Source organism: Stylophora pistillata, chromosome 11, assembly GCF_964205215.1.
Source record: "Stylophora pistillata chromosome 11, jaStyPist1.2, whole genome shotgun sequence".
Classification (NCBI taxonomy): domain Eukaryota; kingdom Metazoa; phylum Cnidaria; class Anthozoa; order Scleractinia; family Pocilloporidae; genus Stylophora; species Stylophora pistillata.
Window position 1 is genome coordinate 19,154,553 of NC_142529.1, and position 22,256 is coordinate 19,176,808.

The window sequence follows — 22,256 nt, forward strand, 5'->3', positions numbered from 1 at the left end:
ACCTCCGTTTCCTTTCACAGAACGGCGAATTCACAAAGAATGTGTTGTAGACACGAAAAAAGCTCTTTGTACCTGCAGAAATCGTCGTGTACATTTCTCAGATTTAGACAGGATGGATTTAAACAGACAATATGTCAGCTGTCCTACGGATTTTCGAGCTTCTCGAGAAAGAGTAGAATTGTCCGACGTTGAAAATTCCCCACACTTTGGATCTGCAGTTTCTAAGTGGAGTTTGACGGCACAAACTTTGCTTGAAAGGTCGCAGTCGAGGGAAGCAGTACATGCGAAAGTGAAATGTCAAGAGTGGTTGAATAGATAGTTGGCTTCCAACGGTAAAACACAACACCAACAAAATTTAAACGAACAGATTTAATTTAACACCAAGGGCCATAAACCGATCTACAAAATCATATTGCTTGACACTATGTTTTCCAAAATGATTTCACTGTTTTCATTGCTCGAAATTTGACCAAACTGTTCTATCTTGTAAATAACTTTTACTTAACGAGTTATTTACGAAACAAAAACAGAGTTGCACTTAGAATTTCATTTTTTGAAAGTGTCCTGGCCCCTAGCTACGCGCCGTTCAACCTTTCACTTAGCTTTAATTCCATGAAGACAAGGATGCTTAGAAAATAATTTGGGGCTCTCTTCTTTTTTTGCTGTATTTATTTGTTTTCGAAATTTCAAGAGTTTAAAGTAAAATTACTCTTGTAAGTGGTGCTTTGTAGATTTTCCGCGGCTCGAGTTGTTCAAGGCCTCATACATTAGCACGGACATGTCTAACATGCGTTCATCCTCTCTCTTGCCTCATCTGTCTGACCATCTTTCGCATCATATCCCTTGGATTAAGAGTCGAAACGAAGAAAATTACTGAGATATGCGTAGGGGAGAAACGACAGTCTGAATTGGGGTTAAGTACAATGATAATTAATTCTGAACAGGCAGGCCTAATTTCAGTGCGAGAATTATCCTTACCTAATCGCGTTAAGCTTTTCTTCCACTGATTCCCAAGGATTGCGATCTTCACTGAACTCAAGAAGCTCTGTAAATTATTCAGTTTTTTTTAATTGCGTAAGTAAATCATTAGTTTGAAAGAGAGTATAACAACCTTCAGTGGTCACACGACCAGCTCTTCCAGACTTCATCTGTTTTCTACTTAGAATATGAGCAAGGACATGCATAATTTCGCTAGAGACTTATCGTGTAAATGAGCATTTTACAGGAGCTTTCGGGTCGAATTTCTGATATCGAATTTATCACCTGAGGAAAATACGTTAACGATTTTCATGCTAGATATCAATTCAACACACTCTCGGACAAAATGCTCATACACAGCCTTTGCTCCAGCCTTTCAATCCATCTCATTGTAAAATTTAAGCGGGTTTAAATGACTACAAACCTTCCGCTAGCTTCTTTTCACTGATCCATTCTCCCTCTTTGTAATACTTCACGCGCAAATTCTGCACCGAAGATAATAAGATAAGTCAGTGAGTATCCGCAAAAAGAAACTAAGTAGAAATCAAAATTCTTACTTAATTAATAAATAATCTGAACAGAGATTAAACGTTTTGAGCTGATTAAAATAATAGAAGCAAAATTGGGCATTCAATTCATCATTATAACTTAGCAGTAAAAATTCAGTAAAAATTTAGCTTGTGAGAAACTGTTTTTGCTCAGTTTAACTGTCTCAAGGGCAGGTATCCTGTCACACACTCTACGCTCCTGGGGCCTTTTCTCGAAGGTTCCGGTAACTTCACGGGCCAGTAAAGCTGTTCTGTTCAAATTCATGTCAAACTTTTAAGAATACTGATAAAGGCAGGTGGTGGTACCCAAGCCATGCAATCCGTTGTGTTTCTTAAGCTGATAGTTTTCTTTTGCAATTTTTAAATCATATGAATCCTACTGTAGAAAATATCTTTCGTTTTTGAATTCAAAGAGCAATTTTCCCCTTCTCCCCTCCTTTGCATTCTGTTAGTATTCAGATGCAGTGCGCGAGATTTACACCTACAGTGTACTCAGTTCTCAAAAACATCATCTCCGTGCCTTCCGTCTACGTACCAAAAAAGGAAATCTCTCCATGCGAGTGAGTTGTAAAATACGATCCACATCATACTCCAGACGGGCGACTTTCTTGGCCTGAATGTAGGTCGTGCTCATCTGTGCTATGAGTATGTTGAGCAAAATCACAAGTACAGTTCCCATGTACATTAGCATCAACAGCATGGAGAGCCAACTGCAAGAAAACAAAGATTCCCAACGCTTTATGAGGTATAAGCATACTGCGGTAACTGAGGGTTTTGCCCTACTGCAAGTTCGCACCTTCCACCGGTGCCTTTGCGAGTTCGCCCCCTGCAGTAAAACAACTTCGCTCCCCGCTGTTACCGGTTCAAACCCAAAATAGTTCAACTCGTTTCCCTACAGCATGCACACCGGGTAAAAAAGCAAGATCGGAGAGATTAATATTGTATAGCGTGGGCGGACTATTGCATATAATATCATTACGAGTACGGGTTTTCAGTTATTACTTATTACTTAAGTCGGAGTCACTCACTTGAAGCTTGAAAAATCTGCTACAAAGGGTCGTTGCTCGGACAGGGCACGAACACCGCTTAATAATACATCTCCAAAGCCACTAAATGCAAAGAATAGATTCAAAATAACGTGAACAACATTTCAGGACATTTTCCTGTCGAGTACACTAAATTAGTCTTCCTGGAAATTGCACTGTATTTCTCCAAAGCTGAACGAATGGTTTCAAAATTGCCAAGCTAAAAGCATTATACATTTTTTTCCCGCAGAATAACTAAAATTAAGTTCAGATAAGAAGAAATGAGAAGTAAATAAAATTATTCGATGCACCTTAATTCTTGGCTTTGATTGGATGAGCGGAGAGATAAAAACAAGGCTCCACAGAATGGAAGGAAAATCGCAACAAAAACTGCCATGAATCTTGTCAAGTCTTGCTGAATGATCTTTGCAAGAGTTTTTGTGTACAGTCCTGTAGTCCTGGAAAAGATGAAAGTCTGAGTAAGGGTAACCAACTGGGCTTAATTTAAATCTGAACTGTTCGTATAAGTAAACTGTTTGAGAACTGAAGATAAACTAAACTCTGGAATGATTAAAACCTCCCTTAAAAAAAACGCAAAACAACAGGAAAAAGAAAAGCCAGATACAGCGCTTCGCGATCGATAAATGGCTACTTTGACACTGATCCTTATTTATTTATTTGTTTATTTCAAGATTTGTACATATCGAATATAAACAGGTGTTAGAACAAAAGGATATAGCATACCCTACAAGGTTCAAACACCTTACCCAACCCCATAAACCTAAAAAAACAAAACATGTATAGGATTAGATAAAAGCATCTTAACAAGAACATGCGACATCAGAGGCTCACAACCACTTTAAAGGCTGATAGTTTTGAAAGAAACTGTTTCGGCCTGCGTCAGTGGGAGTAACGAAATAATTTGGATATGTCAACAAAGTTGAAATGGTAAATTAGCCCTTCGTCGAAGCGAATATATCCAAATTATTTCACAACCACTTTGATTGGTTAATGTTAATCGTTGCTAAATGAAATTGGCGAGCGGGAACATCAATCTTAACCTATTGACGTCCAGTGCGCCCGTAAGCACCCATGTGGACCCTCACCCTTTCTACGCCTTGTGACGTCATCACTTTTAACCCCGGAGGACGACTTTGAGCACGTACTTGAACAGGTTGAAAATATCTTACAAACGATGCCAGAATGAGCGCAATTGAGAGGAGATTGGAGAAATAGCCAAAAAAAACATGTAACCTTGACCTGAGAATCTGCACGAAAATCTTGTTCCATTACCCACCTACCTTTCTGAGCATGTGGTTTGAAAATAATGAGTAGTTTCCTAAAAAATCTCTACACCAAAATGAAGCCTACTAAATTTCCAGCAAGTGAGGAGAAACTTCAGGCAAGGAAAGGGGAAAAAAAGGCCTGGAGAAAGAGAATTTTGAAATTTTGCTTTCTGTGCGTGCCCGAGATTTTCAGGCCACCATTTTGCATTTGGATCGAAATACCGTCGAGTGTATAAGCTCTCCATGGGTTTGGGGTAAGTTTGAGCTTTTAAAACCACAACAGTGACCTGAAATCTGCTCGACTAGCTTCAAAACACAGTTTTTCTCAAAAGCTGTGGCTATTAATGGTTTAAGATAGACACTAGAAAGGAGTTTCGGAACATTTGGTCTATAAATTGTAACGTCTAGGTTACATTCAATCTTCAAACCAGGGTAGCATCAAACCATCTCTGAAGGTTAATCTCTAACTGAAATGAAGCATGTTTCAAAACTTTAAAATTAAAGATTTTTTTAAAGTGACCTACCTTGTTACACATGAGAACTTAAAAATCCTCATGAAATTAAACAAGACTGCCAAAGATGCAACAGTCCACTGAGCTTTGTTACCAGTGAACCGTAAGGGAATTATACACAGGACCAATAACAGGCCTAACCAGTCAAACAGGGTCATCCACTCTGAGAAGTAGGAATATCTTCCTCTACAAAAATGACACGAAAAATATTAATCCCTCCATTGGATCTTTTCCTTTGGGAGAGCTTTATTCATGAACACAAGTTTTGATCTTTGTTGTAAAAACATTCAGTATATGTAGCACATTTGCTTAACAAAAATGGTTTTTCTCATGGGGGAAACCAATCGTGGATGATTGAACCAACAAATGTATCTTCAATGATGTTATGTAGATTAGTCTCAGTGTAATTACCTGTGTTATCAGCATTATATATCACCTACATTCTCAATCGATTCAGTTCTTCACACATGTAAAAGACAGCCATGAGCAGAGTGACAATCTCACAGAATCCACACCATAAATCTGCTGCACCCCTGTACTGGGTGGGGTCTGGTTTGGTTGACCCATATAGCAGAGAAAATGACAAGAACAGCAAGAAGATGGCATACAATACTGTCTGAAGGCTAAGTATAAAAAAAAAGAACATTAATATATCAACAGCCTAATTAAACTCTACAAGGAACAAGATACAAATCAAGTTTAAAAAATCATGCAAACCTGGTGAATCAATTTAAAGTTATTTAAGGTTACTTAGATTACAAATAAAAGTGTTTTTCCAAGTAGGTGGAGGATTATGTCTTAGTTTCCTGACCCTGCACTACACCTGTGGGCTGGATACGTGATCTAACCTTACAAACATTATAAGGAAGGTAAAAACTATTTACCTGAGGAAGAAATGTCCATAACGTTTCCATTTTGTCTTAACCAACATTCTAACCACTGGATGTTGCAAAGCCTCCTGCAATTCAAAGTCAGACAGAATCTTAGGGGCAACTACAAATCTATCATACCAGCTTGGCTTTACCCAGTAAACAATTTTTCACCCTTGAGAACAGTCTTTCCGACACCGCGGAAATACGTTTTTTAGGGCACGATACAGTATTTTACCGGTCAGCGGACACCTTAACAAAACCGTAAAATGACGATAACTTTTACAATGTGTTCTCGCCGTGAGTATAGTCGACAGCATAAAAAGGCAAAACTTAATAGAAAGAATACTGCAAACTGGGCTTGGAAACTAAGCTCACCTTTTGGATAGTTCTTATACTCAGTCATATATTTTGCCAAAGCCGAACTGAAGTTGCACACGATATGAAATTGTTGTTTTTCGCTGCGGCGGCTCCGTGGCAACTAACTTAGCTTTGTTTATAAAAGAGCTTATGCACTTGGGCTAAAAAATGAGACGGTTTTTGAATGGCTGAGGCGGTAATCCGAAAACATCGCATTACCACCTCTGCAAAGCAGTGGCTTGAACCATATAATCAGCATGCCAACGGCATTATGGTTAGATCTGTCAAGAAGAAGACAAAACATGGGTACTCGTGTATAAGTAGCACAGCCATCCTATCCCCACTCGTTATTACCGAATGTTGTATCAAGTTGACCGAGACAGTTCTAGATATAAACCTGGAACAAACTGCTGTAACATGTGTAAGATTGAGCAGTGGCGAATCCAGGGGGAGGATCCGGGGGGCCCAGACCCCCCCCTATCAGACCTGACGCTTACAACTTTGAGACTGAAATTCTTACATCCACAGGATCGTATATCACTTTTTAACTGACTGATTTTTTAAATAATGAATCCAAGTAAACGGTAAGTGGCCAAGGAATTATAACGTGCAACCGCGACTGGTAGGAGGGGGTGTGGGGGGTGCGGGGAAGAAGTAATTTGCCTCAAATAAGTCCAACAGTCCTTTCCGAACCAAAGTTTGGACCCCCCCTTAAATAAATTCCTGGATATGCCCCTGTTGGGGGCCCCCAAAGTACACAAACTGGCCTCAACAAGAGGAAGAATAAACCAAGGTATATGTTTTAAGTACAAAATGTCCATTTTACTGATAACAAATTAAGTTTTAACTTTCCACCTTTGTTATTGTTTTTCTGAGCAACAGTTATTTTACGTTTCCAACAAGCATTTGTTTCCTATCACAATTATGGATTATTTGTAGCATGTCTTCTTCTTATGCTACTTTTCCCTCTCTAATTATTTCATTTTATTTCTTTCGTTTTGCTTTTTCTTGTCTTTCTTTACTAACTAATTAACTGCCACGTGCAACATAAAATGTACCAAGCTAACAGAATACCTCTGGTTTATTTAGTTCCCTGATTCACAAAGTAACAAATACCATCTCAGTACTAGTAGAAAACAAATTTTTAATAAACAAAAGTACTGTAAGGTAAAATAATTATTATAATTTAAATTAAGTGATTTATGTGAATAAAGCACTGTATCATCTTTTCTTGTATTGCAACAGCCTTGAATGAATCAAATGTCTTCTACACTTGATTTCTTATATCCAGAAACTATCTGAGCTATGGAACAAAAAACTTTTGCAGGGTGTTCATGGAGGTGACGATGGTGGTACCAAAGAACACAATAAGTATGATGATTAATCTCCCAAATTAGAAATGTCAGGGGAAAATTATCAAAGTTGTGAGAAAACCAAAAGCTTGTAATTAGCCTGTGTACAGCTGTGCCCATCCAGGCAAATAAAAATCCTGGAAGGAACATTCCCAAACTTGAACAACAACAGCACCACACAGATGTCCTTTTCTCAATCTATTACAAGGGAGGGGAGCAGTTGTATGCAGGCTAGTTGTAGTTAACAAGCAATTCTCAGCTAGTTTCAGCAATATGCATATATTAAAAACCCATTCAAAGAATCAAATCTAACAAATAATGAGAAGTACTAAGGATATTTTCCGACTTCAAACCAAGCAAACAACCAATAGTTTCATCAAACTTACTCAACACATTGAAGCCCTTGACAACCTTAAAGTTGATGACCACTGACCAGTGTGACATCAACAAAATGTAGTGATGTATCTCATCAAACAGCTGACTTAATCTAATCAATTTTCTCGAAAACATTTTTTAACAAACAGGTCTGACTTGAAATACTGCAGATAATTTTCCCCTGACATTTCTAATTTGGGAGATTAATCACCATTATTACATCCATTTTGAAATCACTGGTGGTCCCTGTAATCTGATTGGCTCTAATTGGTGCGATTTATTCACAAATCGCACCATTTTTTGCTCTAAATCGCATCATTTTACGCTTGACTGAGTTTATGACACATGACATCAAAGTCTCTCCATTTTGCATACAAAATGAGATGTAAAAGTGTTTCCGGGTCTGCTTTTTATTAAGAAACCGGCTCAGTACTGTATCTGTAACATATTTGAATCAACCAAGTCCTGCATTTGGGCAATTTCAAAATGGATGTAATAAAGTGGTAATTGAACCTTGTGTCGTGCAATTTTGGTCTGAAATCATGTCTTGTGATTCGAAATCGCACTTGCACTGCGTGCTCGTTCGATTTTGAAATCGGCATATGATTTTAGCCCAAATTGCACTCCACTCAGTTAAATTAATCATCATGTTCTTTGCTACCACCATCATCACCTCCATGAACACCCAACAAGAGTTTTTTGGTTGATAACTTAAATAGCCTCTAGTATAAGAAATCAAGTTTAGAAGACAGTTAATTCATTCAAGGCTGTTGCAATATAAGAAAAGACAATACAATTCTTCATTCATATAAACCAATTAATTTAAATTGTAATAATTGATTTACTTTACTTTTGTTTATTAAAAATTTGTTTTCCACTAGTAACCAAGATGGTAATGTTATTTTGTGAATCAGGGAAGTAAATAAACCAGAGGTACTATATTAGCTCAGTACATTTTATGTTGCAGGTGGCAGCTAAGGTTAGTAAAGAAAGGAAAGAAAAAGCAAAAATAAAGAAATAAAATGAAATAATTAGAGGGAAAAGTACCACAAAAGAAAAGACATGCTACAAACTAGCCATAATTGTGCTGGGAAACATTAAATGCTTGTTGAGAAAGTAGAAATAATTACTGCTCAGAAAAACAACAACAAAGGTGGAAAGTGAAAACTTTATTTATTTTGTACTCAAAACATACCTTAATTGGTTTATTCTTCCTCTTTTTGAGGCCAGTGCTTGTACTTTGGGGGCTTCCGAATCCTACACACATTACATAAGTGTGTCCCAGGTTTATATGTAGAACTGTTTTGGCCAACTTGATACACCATTCAGTAACAACGAGTGGGGATAGGATGGCCATGCTACTTACATGAGCACCTATGTTTTGTCTTCTCGACAGATCTGACCAAAATGCCGATTTATATGGTTGAAGCCACTGCTTTAAGTACAAACTTGGTAATGCAACATCCTAACAGATCACCACCTCAGCCATTCAAAAACCATCTCATATTTAGCCCTAGTGCATAAGCTCTTTTATAAACAACATTTAGTTGCCACGGAGCCACCAGCAAAATACAACAATTTCATATCATATAACACTTCAGTTCGGCTTTGGCAAAATATATGATTGAGAATAAGAACCATCCAAAAGGTGAGTCGAGTTTCCAAGCTAAGTTTATAGTATTCTTTCTAAGTTTTGCCTTTTTACACTGTTGACTAGACTCACAGTGAAAACATTGTTAAAGTTTATCAGCATTTTATGATTTTGTTGTCTGCTGACCAGTAAAATACTGTATTGTGCCCTAAAAAACACATTTCCACGGTGTTAGTCTCTCCAATTTTTTTTGTTCAAAGGCAAACAACATACTGCATATACATTAATTAAAATCAGGATTAATTACCTTATTGGTACTCTTGGCAATCATGTTCAAGCACGACTTATCTCTATGGTTGAAATATTTGTTATCTGACTCTGTGTGTCCTTCTGATAACGTAACTTTTGGTGGTCTACCACCCCCATCACCATCCAGGATAGCATAATGAAAATAATAATTCAGTGGATCTTCTGGGATTGTCTTCCAGACTCCTTCAATTCCCTTCTTTTCTTCTTGGGAGACATAAGTGTCCTTGCGTTTTGGAAGGTAAGGCCAGTGTGGGTTCACCATCTGATCTAATAGAGCCACAACTGTTTTCTGTTGACACAAGTCATTTGCCACAAGATATTGAAAAAAATATCTTCTATGTTACAAAAGGATACATTTGCATTTAAAGAAATTTCAATTTACATTGCAATCTATTCAGAGAGGCCATTAGTTGTAACATCTTTTTAACAGCTGCATGTCTGTCTCTGAAAACTGAGTTCTGGAAATCATTATCAGAGCAACTACTGGGCATAATAGATGAATTTAAAGTTTAGAACATCAATCAATATTTTTAAAACAGAAAACACACCTTACTACAGATGCAAAGCCTTAATCAGGTCATGTTTGAGGTGTTGATTAATAAGTGTTCAAAGTGGTTGAGTTTAACAACACAATTTCTACATCAATTACTTTAATTTAATTAATTTTTAACTTAACTTTAACAAGTAATTCAATGGGAAAGAGAATGGTTATATAATCCCCTTGGATGGCAAGCTGGTAGATTGTGTAAACTGGACATCACAAATTTGATTGGTACTTAGCTATAAATCAATATTTCCAGAAATGCTTTGCAGGAGTATTGATCATGTGGTCCTATTAAGTCTCACCTTCATTTTAGGATTCTCAATGATGGCCTGAAAACTGAAGAAGGATGGTTCTGGATTTGACATGTCTCCTGGTCTCCAAGAAAATAATCTTGTAACACTATATGCATAGAGAAATTTGAATATGACAGAGTCATTATCAAATGGTGGGAATAAAAATCATTTGGTGAGTGGGTTCATAGAACCATGAGTAAAAGATGAAATGTCTAAAAGAATAGAGTTAAGTCAGATTCAGAAAAAAGGAAAACAAATTACTATCCTGTTCACTGTGTCCCTAATGTTCACTTAGTAAAGTATATTCTATATACAAGGCTAAAAGATTAGAAAAAATTAAAATGTTTGAGCCTTGTACATAGAATATATGTTCATTGTAAAAATAGGAAATGTTATTATGTTAAGTGACTAATATGAAAATTTCTGCACCATTCAGTCCTATATAGAGCCTTAATCTTCTTTGTGTAATCTGTAAGGTGAATAACAGAAGAACTATAATCAGAGAGTACATCCATCTAGCAGCAAGCAGGGCACAACAAAATACCTCTCATGCCACATTGCTCTAACCAAATAAGCTGCCACTTCATCATTCTCTGCAGCCAATGCCAACTCAACTGCTAACATGGCTCTTTTTTTCTTGGGTATTATTTGAAGTTCTGTTCTTGCTTCCAGCAGACCAGGACATTTCTTTAAGAGTGTTTTGGTGATTTGTAAAAACCCAACTTCAGCAGAATAGTGCAACAAAGTTTTCCTCATTTTGTCTTCTTCATCTTTGAATAGCTCATATTTGTTTCCTGAGTTTAGTTCACTATCTAACATTATCTCCAAAAATTGATTCACCTGCAAACAACATGCATTTTGAAATGCAATGAAATTCAATAACTTTGCATCATAATTCATTGGAGAAATGCAGGACTATGCTGTCCACTTCTCAGCCCTTCAAAAATTCTTTAGTATGCCTTTTTATCAAAATAGGAAGCAAAATTAAAAAACGGCAAACCACATACTGGCTGCTATTTTCCTGCACATTTACAAGTGTATAAACACATTTCCTTTTCGGCATTCCCATAATTATATTCAACATACCAGCTTTTCGAGGCCTGGAAGTTTGTCAGGTTTATCCTTGTACTGTTTAGATGCTGGCCAATGTTTTAACATCACAAGTGCTGGGTCTTCACCGTCCAGTTTCCCATTAACTTTGTAACTCTGAATAAGTCTTTCAACTCGAACTTCATCCACAGCTCTATTCCATGGTAACCCTTTACTCTGCTTTTCATGAACCTGCATAAAAATTATAGATAATTGTGTTCAAGCTCTTTTATCCACTAACAGAGCTAATCCGTAATGAGTTACTGAAAATTTGGAATGGTTTGGGCTTCCTTGAATTGTTACCATCATCCAAAACTCTCTCGATCTGTAAAATTCCCCATCCAAGAGATCCCCGTGATCATCACATTCAATTTGAGATCCCTGATCGTCATCACAATTTCCTTCGTCACCACGCTCCAACGACTTTCCTTTTTCCATCCCTAAACCATTTATCATCAGCTGGGAAAAAACAGTAAGTTCTACGTGTGACAGTGTCTAATTTTACAGCAGAGATAAACCACCAATTTCTCTATGGCTTATTCGCACACGGCGCTGCACTCGCTCAGTTAGGGACTAAATACGCATGTCATCATCTTTCGGACGTTCTCGTTCCCAGGGTCCTTGTCACGCTTGGTCACGGGTGAGAGAGCCAACCCGCAAGGAAAAGCTCAAAGTGTGTTCCTTCATAATGATTTCTATTTTAAAACGTACGATTTCTCTCGTTGTTAAACGAGTTTTCGTTCGAGTAAAATTACATTAAGGGCTCTGGCGTGAGTTGAAGGATCGATCAACTGAAGCCTTACGAATAAAAATTTTTGATTCTTTCAAAAATCACGATTTAGATATTTGAGTGCTCGAAGGTAGCTATCGTTATATTACGTGGCTTTCGTGAAGCAAGATACGACCTTTTATCAGCTTCATTTAATGATTTGGAACGGCTTGCTGGGTGTTATTGTTAGGTTATATGGTATATTTTAACTCCTTTCTAACCAAAGATTTCAAAATGTAAGCTGTAAGCGAATTACGGCTGAGGTTTATCTGTGCTTAATTAAAAGCAATTTTTTTTCTTCCTTTCCATATGTGAGCAAATTGAAACTGAGAAAGACATAGTTTACATCATAAATAGTCCATATCTCCTTCCCTTCCTCTCTAATAGGCCCCTCCCTTCTGGAACCCTGAAAGGTAATAGGCCCCGTGTGATTGTTACTATAGAATTAATAAAGATAAAAAAAATTTAGTAATACATAGACAGGTAAAAACGAACGATATAAAATCCCGACGTTTCGGCGACTTCATGACGCCATTATCAAGGGTACAAATGAAAATAAAATTAACAAATGCGAGTTCAAGAGATACAACTAGTTTGCATAGGGGAGGTAGCTACACAAATACTTTAGCACGGATAGAACCGTTTGCACGTTCAAACTCGGTGTTAATTGTTTGATGTCAACGCGTTAATTGTTTGATGTCAACGAGATGCTTTACATCAAACAATTAACACCGAGTTTGAACGTGCAAACGGATTCTATCCATGCTAAAGTATTTGTGTAGCTACCTCCCTTATGCAAACTAGTTGTATCTCTTGAACTCGCATTTGTTAATTTTATTTTCATTTGTACCGTTGACAATGGCGTCATGAAGTCACCGAAACGTCGGGATTTTATATCGTTCGTTTTTACCTGTCTATGTATAAAAAAAAATGAAGCGTAAAAAGAACTGACGTAGCAATCCAGCGTGCAAAGGAATGAGGCAAAGTCGCTGTGCCGGTTAAGATCTCTTTGCAAGTTGCAACTCCCCTCCCCGTTTTTTGAGATAGGGGACCGCATGATAGGTGGAGGCAACCACCTGTATCACATAAATTTCTCTTTCCAGTTTCCCGTATTTATTCAGGATCACGGTTCAAAAAACCTTTTAGTCTTGGGCTAAGATTTTTAGTCTTGGGCTAAGCTTATCTTACAGTTATCGAAAATGACCCTTTTCATTCTAAGTTGAGGTGCCATTTTGCACTAGTTTGGGTGACATAATCAAACAACTTTCCAACTTTGAGTCAAGAAAAATGTAAGATGGTCGAAAAACTTCAAAAATCGAAAAGAATGTACTCGTCTTTTTTCTTTTCCTTAAAGCTTAACTTAGTTGATTACATAACAACAAAAAGTTTCTTGCAGCATATCACCTTTGTTAGACATGTTTCTATGACAACGTTACTCCAATCAGCTGTGTATAGTCGGGCGGATTCATGCTGATGTCATTGTTTACATTTTTGCCCATTTGCAAACGGCTTTGCCTAAAGAAGGAAGCATGTTAGATACAAATTGACTTCAGGCAGCTAAAGAGCTAGAAAACCTTAGTACATGATGAAATTTTTAGCTCTTTGGGTGTATTCAATATTCAAGGAGAAATAGTCCATCAAAAACTGCAAAATTTCTGGGTGGCAAAAGCGCTAATGAGCTCATACATTCTATGTAAAATTTTGAGTTTTTAAACCCGTGTTGCACAAAAAGTATTCAATGCATCAGGCTCGTATTCACTGGCCGAGTTAATCGTACTTTGACCTTTCGATATTCAGAACTGATTTATTTTTAGCTCCATCACAAACTGAATTGCTTATGCTAATGAGGCAAATATTGTAAACAAGGATTCCCCTACTGAAATGTGACGAAACCTAACTCTCCGTGCTGCTTAGGTATTGTGTGAAACAGAATTCCATGCTTTCTACTGTCCGCTTTTGATCTTTTACCAACATGCACTTAGCACGCACTTCACATGTTCGCTTCTGATATAAAACGAGGCTTTTAGTAAAGCAGTTTCATAATTTGAAGTTTGAGGGCCGAGAGGAGCAGGTTTGTCTGCGTATTTTAATCTCTCCCGCACGCTGTTCTAATTACTTGTAACTGCCTGTAATTGCTTTGAGTTTCTTTAAAGTTCACTGATAAACACTCATGTCCTATCTTTTCCTTTTTTCAGAGGCCTGGTTATCACTTTGTCTGAACTCTTAACGTCGGCACGCCTTCAAGACGAAAATGAAGTCCATCATTGTTATGAACACTCAGTGCGACAACCGTAAAACCCATACACTAAAGGACTATTTAGGGAGCAAGCTTCGAACCTTGGCAAATTTGAGAAGTATCGGCGATATTATAGTAGAAGACGAAGATTTTAAGACCGTATTTCACCGCAGTGATTGTGTCATGTTGATCGGGTCACACCAAACCTCGTCCATTATTCAAAACAAGCAGCAAGAAACTGTAGGTGAGTATATTACTTTCGATGGGAAGTTTATACACGAGCAGCTCACAGAAAACAAAGAACTAATCAGAAACAAACTGGTTATGGTTTTCTTGACGGAAAGAACCGAGAGTGATTGGATCCCTAATGGCCTAGATGAGAAAAGGATATTTGATCTGCACAAGGAAAAAATTCACAGAGGCAATCCCGCGTTAGACCACCTTGAATACACCATAAGACGTGTTCTAGGACAGACAATGTTGGATTGGTAGAAGAAAACTGCTTCATCCCCTGACAGCAGAAGCCAGTTACCACTTGCACCTGCTGAATTGGAACACTTCTTCACTGTGATAAAAAACGGCGAAGAAAAGTGATTTGACAATTGATTGAGTCAAAGATTAATTTAGTAGTTTAGTGTAGTCGACGAAGCAGCATATAATTGAAGTTTTGAGGTATCGGAATTATTCCTCTGTAAAAAAGCACGTATGATCGAAAGAGATATATATGTGCCTATTCAATAATAGAGAGCATGTTAATGAAACATAGTTAAAACAAGTGATTACTATAGCGAGTGATTACTAGAGCGAGTAAAACAAAATAATTGTTTTTCTGTTACCAGATTTTTGAATAGATTGATCTAATAAATATCTTGCGATGATTTAATGCCGAAGAAATGTTAAATCATTCAAACATCCGTATAGTATGCACCAAGTAATTTAGCATGTAAAGTTGCCATTCTGGTTGTGTGATAAGCAGTTCCTTCCACTCTAGCTATAGCTATTAGAGGAGGGTTGTGTGCGAATTCGAATGTGAAAGAAAAAATCATTTGATTCAATTGTTGAGAAAATGTTACCTTTTAGAGGTTTTACACTCTTATTTAGCATCAGGCATTTTGTGTGCCGTAGGTGCATGTAAGCCAATCATGAGGTGCCAATTCACAAACTGGCACCTAGCTCAACCAGCGAGCTCCCTTAGATCATTGCATTCCTTTTCAAAAATACAGGAAAAAGCGTTCATGATCTTGGAGTACAATTGTTTCTTAATGGTTTCGAGAATAAAAGGTTGCTTTCCCTTCGCAATTAACACCTACTATGGCCGGAAATCTAACTTTCGAACAACTCTCATTTTTTTAAGGTGTGAAAAATAAATCGGGCGTTATTCCTTAATTGAAACCTACAGTTCATTTTCCAGCCTTTGATTAACCTCCAGTAAAGGCCTAATATTTTTGCGTTTTTCAGTCGAACGAGGGCAAGTGCGAATTGCAAGTCACGCCGGATGGGAGGAGTTTCTGCAAGCTTGCGTTTGATTGAAGAACAAACACTTAACTGTAGAAAAATATGTATAAGACTTATAAAAATGTTTTGTTTTGTTTCTGCGCCTTGTGTGCTACCTTGTTGTTCTTTACATATGTGACAACATCTCTGATCTATTTCTGAACAAACACATGTCACCATGATTTGGATTCTATTTGTTAATTCTTTATTGGCTTCTGCCGTGTTGGCGTGATAAGACCTGTACATTAGCCTACGTGTAGCTGCACCGTCCCATAGTCTCTGCTGACAAATATATGTTGGATGTTTTGAGTAACAACAGACTGCATTACAGCGGAACTACAAGTGGGACCTATTGCACGAGGGCCTCAATGGTGTGATGGCTTTTATGGGTAACGGTCAAAATTTTGGCCAATTTATTTACGGCTGCTAACGATTAATATCTTTCCATTGCTGTCACAAAAAATTTATTTTACGGCCAGTTACCTATTTTACGACAAATGGATGAAATTGGTCATTTTTTTACGCTTAATAGCTCAATTTTATAACAGTTTTACGACTAACGGTTATTCCCAATGAGACCCTTTTACATAATTAGGACTGACAGAATATATATGATTACAGGAATTGCTGGTAGTGGGAGGTGTGTTTCCTTTCAGAGGTGATAATAAATGCAAGGCACACCCGCAAGCTCACAAGTCGTGATGCAAGGGACGATTCGAAGCGGCAGTTTAAGTACAAAACGCTAAAAAAGGAAGTCCTTATCTAAGTATTCTTTTTTACAAGAAAGTATGGCTGGCTTAAGTAATTGGAAGCAGGCAAGATATCACTCGTTTTAATTTCACAAGTTTTAAGCATCAGAGCGAGCGAAACACTTGTCTGTTCAAAAAATGATAGGGACAACACTCATTCTGTCCAAAGAATTGCAATGTATCTGGTCTATCCGGTCACGAGGCTTTCTACTAAATTTAAATGACCACGTCTAGAAATCTCTACGATGGCAGTAAAAATACAAACATTTTCCGCAAAGATCAGGTTCGACAGTAGTGCAACAGCTGAGCAAGCCAAACATACTTAACATCGCGCGATAGAATAAGATAATGCACAGGGCTCTGCGGGTGCATTTTGCAACAGTTGTTCTTTATGCACCATTAGTATGGCGGTTATTATGATATCTACGGGTAAAAGATATTGAACCGTTAACCTTCACCTATCTTTTTCATGCCATGTGGCACATAAGGCCACAGGGCATAAGATATTAACCGTAGTTAGTCGTAAGTGAAGCACTTAGCACCGCTGCTTTATTTTGCCCTAACTCTTCCGTATAAAACCGTTTCTTTACTGCTGAATGACTAGCTGGTGAAGAAAACAAAAATCAGTCAACACCCACGGATTTCGATCCTCCTAAACATAAATTAACCAAACATTGTTTTCTCTTGATCCTCTTCGAGCTGTACTTACATCGCTTAATTAAAGCTATAATATTTTAAAATTTTGGGTTTAAAGTAATCAGTATTTCTGTTTGCACAAATTCCTAGCCATGCTCTTAGTTCTATTAAAATTTCTTGTCTACTAAGTCGTATTCAAGGGTTTTAACATGACTCAATATCTATAAGGCAGCTGGATTTTCCTACTCTCTTGCCCAGACTTTTTATCGCCAAACGGTTACTCGGCCCAGTCACAGTTACACTGCAGGATCTGGGTACAATATTAGGATTTTCGTGGCATCCAGTAAAAATGTCTATTGTTGATAAACTTTCCTTTCCTGATACCGAGTGTCAAAAGAATTTTCTCATTCAATTTGGTCAAAACGTTCTTAGAAAGAGTTTTCCTGCCGTGTATACGTAGTTACATAACTGGACCAGCTAACTAGGTTCAGAGGGAATTCAGTTAAAGAAAAATTGTGAAAATTAAAGTTTTTCTTCGATGATTAAAGAAGCTGCCTGTTTTAGAAGTACCATAATGTTTGACAAAATAAATATCAATTAGTGTATCAGAAGTGTTTTTCTCTCGTGGATGATGATAATTGCGGGTAAAACCACGAACTCGACAAAGAATAAAAAGTTTTTTGTGCATTTTAACTGGAGACATGCTTCTGAGGAAGTAGTTAAGTCGACAACCTAGCTAAAAAAAGGTTGAACTGATACTCAAGGAGCCGTAAAGTCGAAATATCTCTGTTTGCAAATACAGAAAACCTGGAGGAGAGAGGAAACAACTGCTCATTAAAGATCGAAATTTGACCAAACTGTTCCATATTGTAACCTTTACTTAACGGTTTATTTACAAAACAAAAACAGCGTTGCGCTTAAATTTTTATTTTTCCCAAGCGTTCTGGCCCCCAGCTACGCGCTGTTCAACCTTTCACTTGGCTCTCATGAAGAAAGCTATGTTTAGCAAATAATTCGTGGCTCTCTTTTTGTTTTCGCTGTTTTTATTTGTTTTCAAATTTAAAGAGTTCAAAGTAAAGTTACTCCGTTAAGTGGTGCTTCGTGGACTTCTTGTCAACTTCCTCTGTTTTAATATTCAATCCTGAGGGGTCTTTTCAGCTGTTTGCCGGGGTCTGGCACTATTATTATCACTACCAGACCTCTTGCAGACCATCCGCCTTCCGCAGCTCGAGCTGTTAAAGGCATGATGCATTCCCAAGGACACGTCTAACACGCGTTCATCCTCTCTCTGGCCTCATCTGTTTGACCATCTTTCGCATCATATCCCTGGGATTAAGAGTCGAAACGAAGTAAATTATTGAGACATGCGTCAGGGAGGTACGGCAGCCTAAATTAGGGTTAGGTTCAAAGATAATTGATTAAGTAAACGGGCAAGACCAATTTCATTGCGAGAATCACCTTTACCTAATTGCGTTAAGTTTTTCTTCCATTGATTCCCAAGGATTGCGATCTTCACTGACCTCAAGAAGGTAATTAACAAGCACGTAATTTATTTCATATACCATTAGATTGAAAGAGTATATTAGCTTTCAGTGGCCACGTGACCAGCTCTTCCAGTCCTCATCTGTTTTCTTCTTAGAATGCGAACAAGGATACGCATAATTTGGATATGTACTTATCGTTTAAATACGAACTATAGGCGAGCTAGATGGTCGAGCTACTATGATATCGAATTTATCACATGGCTGAGGAAATGACGTCAAACGAACTGTTTGACGAACTGTTTGAATGCTGATCCATAGCCTTTGTTCCACACCGCCTTCAATCTACCTCATTAAGTGGGCTTAAATTGCTACAAACCTTCCGAAAGTTTCTTTTCACTGATCCATTCTTCGTCTTTGTAATACTTCACGCGTAAATTCTGCAACGAAGATAAGAAGATAATTATAAGTGGGTGGACGCGATGAGAAACTGCTCAGAAATTAGGTTTCTTAGTCAATAAATTGTCTGAACAGACATAATACGTTTTGAGCCGATTAAAATAATATGAGCAAAATTGGGTATTCGTCTCTAAGATTTTTCGCTTTGGCAAGTAAAATTTTAGCACGTTAGAAACTCTTTTTCTTGAGTATCACCATTTCAAGGGTAGATATCTTGAATATCATTCAACGCTCCTGTGGCCCGTTTCTCGAAGGTCCTAGCAACTTCACGGGAAAGTAAAGCTGTTCTGCTTTTATTAAGAAAAATAAAACCAAAGTTTTATTTTAAAAAAAATCAAACGTAATCAAACGCGAAATCAAACGTATACCGACCAAGGCTATTGTATCTAGCCTAAGGCGGCTCTGTCTCGGCAATGAGAGCTATCTGAGCCGACCAAGGATAACATCAGAAGCAGAATTGCCTCCACTATACTATCAACGTCACCACATGACAGCAACTTGACTAAAGACGAACAACGCGCACTGAAACGACTGAGAAACGACGAGAACATAGTCATCCTACCAGCCGACAAAGGACGATTTACTGTTGTAATGGAAAAAACTGACTATCACAACAAAATGGACGCACTAGTTAACGACAAACGAGCCTACGAAGAACTCAAACGTGACCCAACTCCTGCACTTCAACGTAAACTCAACAGTAAACTACTGACACTCAAGAAAACGAACGCCTTTGACACCCAACGGTACTATCGACTGAGTTGCTCGGTACCACAGCCACCGAAACTGTACGGTTTGCCGAAACTACACAGACCTGGTTTCCCGATGCGACCTATTGTTTCTTTCTGTGTCTCTCCCACATACCAACTATCCAAGTACCTGACGACAATACTACAACCGCTAACCGACAAATCCAGACATGACCTACAATCCACTGAAGACTAAAAAAAAACAATCCACAGAAGACTTCATTAACGCTACCAAGACTGTTCAGATACCTGATTACTACAAACTAGTGTCATTTGATGTGAAATCACTGTTCACAAGTATTCCACTTCAATTAGCATTACAATGTACTGAGACTGCAATCCGACAATCTACCGACCCACTACCGCTACTGACAGACGACATCATGGACTCGATACTGTTGATCAGACTATACTGATTGGGAGATTTGCAAACCGCTTTGGTCTTTGCGATCTAGCTCTGGACTGGTTTAAACCATACCTGAGCGACAGATCTCATTTTGTGAGCATTCGTGGTGCGCGGTCTGTCACGCGTTCGTTGTCGTGCGGACTACCACAGGGTTCCGTGTTGGGACCGATTTTATATCTGCTCTATACCTCCCCATTGGGGGATACTGTCAGGCAATACAACATGGGCTATCATTTCTATGCTGATGATACTCAGTTGTATCTGTCTTTCAATTCTCTCAGTGGGAATGATCAGGCTTATTCTGTCCGCTCGGGTTGAATCTTGTGTTATATCGACCGTTGGATGTCTTGTAACAAACTTAAGTTGAATAGGGACAAGACGGAACTGTTCGTTATTAGTTCAAAATATCGGCCACGCCCATCTTTGGACAGTATTCTGGTTGGTGATCATCGTTTTGAGCGGTCTGACAAAGCTCGGAACATAGGAATGGTTTTTGATGAAACCTTGTCACTGGATAGACATGTGAGTTCCGTTAGTAAATCTGCTTTATTCCATCTTTGGAATATCGCTAAGATCAGAATGTATTTGACTTCTGAGAGCACAGAGACCCTTGTTCATGCTTATGTTATTTGTCGTCTGGACAATTGTAACTCGTTGCTCCTTGGGTCACCTAAGTATATGATTCAGAAGCTCCAGCGCGTTCAAAACTGCGCTGCACGCCTCGTAGCTAGGCAACCCAGAACTGCACACATTCGCCCCGTCCTTAAGGAGCTACACTGGTTAACTGTGGAGCAGCGAGTTACCTTTAAAGTATTACTGTTAACTTTTAAAGCTCTCAATGGTCTGGCGCCTCTGTATCTAAGTCAACTTATAGTCCCATATAGCCCTACAAGAAATCTTAGGTCAGCTAGCAAAAATTTATTAGAAGTACCGAATGTGCGCCTGAAGAGCTATGGAGACAGGCCTTCTCGGTCGGTGCCCCAAGCACTGGAATGATATTCCCTTAGACATTAAATTAAGTCGATCAGTTGACGTCTTTAAATCTAGATTGAAAACTTATCTTTTCAAACTTGCATTTTTAATTGATTTTGTCTTAGTAAGATTGTTAGTTGGATACTTATTGGATTGTAAAGCGATATCGAGCTTTCGTATATAGCGCTATAGAAATAAAGTTATTGCATTGTATTGTAAAGAACAGATTTAAAATAACGCACATAACACTTGCTGGAAGTTGCACTTTATTTTTTCAAAACTAAGCGAATGTTTAGAAAATTGCCTGGGTAAAAGCATTAAAATGTTTTTTTTCCGGAAATGAACTCAAGTTAAGCTCGGACAAGAAGAAATGAGAAGTAAATAAAATTACTCGATGCACCTTAATTCTTGATTTTGATTGGATGAGCGGAGAGATAGAAACAAGGCCCCACAGAATGGAAGGAAGATCGCAACAAAAACTGCCAAGAATCTTGTCAACTCTTGCTGAATTATCTTAGCCAGGGTTTTCGTGTATGGTCCTGTGGTCCTAGAAAAGATAAAAGTCTGAGTATGTAATGAACGAGACTGAATCAAAACTGCTCAGATAATTACACCGTTTGAAGGCTGAAAATGAAGTATACTCTGGAAAGATTAAAACTTCCTCTTTAAAAAGCAAAAAAACAAAAACAAAAGAAACAAAACAGGCAAAGGAAAGGCAAACGCTGCACTTTACGATCAATAAATGGCTTCTAACATGTTCTTAAATATTGATTACTTCTCAACACGATCTGGGCGAAATGAGAAAACAGCGCTCGAACATCTAAGATATCCCTAGCCACTTGGCTAATAAGTTGAAAAGTTAGTGTCGCGCCCTGGAAAATCACACGCTTTTGAGAAAAAAAGATAAATAGATGAATGGGAAAAAAAAGACAAAAGAGGCTAAAAAAATTGCAACCAATCTTTAGACCTCAGTGGCTCATAACTACTTTGATTGATTCATGTAGATCGATGCAAAATGAAAGTACTGGGAACATTAATCTTGTAACTGAAATGAAGCGTGTTTTAAAATCTTAAAACTAGAGATTTTTATGTCACCTATCTTGTCACACATGAGTACTTAAAAAAATCCTCAGGAAATTGAACAAGACTGCTAAAGAAGCGACTGTCCACTGAG

The 22,256-nt window shown here is 38.0% G+C and overlaps 1 protein-coding gene across 1 annotated transcript; it reads right to left on the bottom strand.

Moving 5' to 3' along the window:
• Positions 1-362: 362 nt before the first annotated feature.
• On the bottom strand, positions 363-11,669 carry LOC111344217 (uncharacterized). Its single transcript, XM_088738906.1, has 14 exons — positions 11,435-11,669; positions 11,129-11,323; positions 10,587-10,882; positions 10,052-10,148; positions 9,204-9,494; positions 5,234-5,307; positions 4,790-4,972; positions 4,362-4,535; positions 2,863-3,009; positions 2,555-2,635; positions 2,062-2,236; positions 1,403-1,463; positions 979-1,045; positions 363-842 (listed from the first exon to the last, which is right to left on the bottom strand). The coding sequence occupies exons 1-14, from the start codon at positions 11,585-11,587 to the stop codon at positions 794-796; spliced, it is 2,043 nt and encodes a 680-aa protein (XP_088595032.1). The 5' UTR covers positions 11,588-11,669; the 3' UTR covers positions 363-793.
• Positions 11,670-22,256: the final 10,587 nt, after the last annotated feature.

Bases quoted from the DNA above. Each gene is read 5' to 3' on its own strand.
- LOC111344217 (XM_088738906.1), bottom strand. From the start codon at position 11,587: ATGATAAATGGTTTAGGGATGGAAAAAGGAAAGTCGTTGGAGCGTGGT. The intron at 11,324-11,434 runs GTAACAATTCAA...ATTTTTATGCAG, and splicing joins CGAGAGAGTTTTGGATGATG to GTTCATGAAAAGCAGAGTAA. The intron at 5,308-9,203 runs GTAATTAATCCT...TTTGAATTGCAG, and splicing joins TTGCCAAGAGTACCAATAAG to GAGGCTTTGCAACATCCAGT.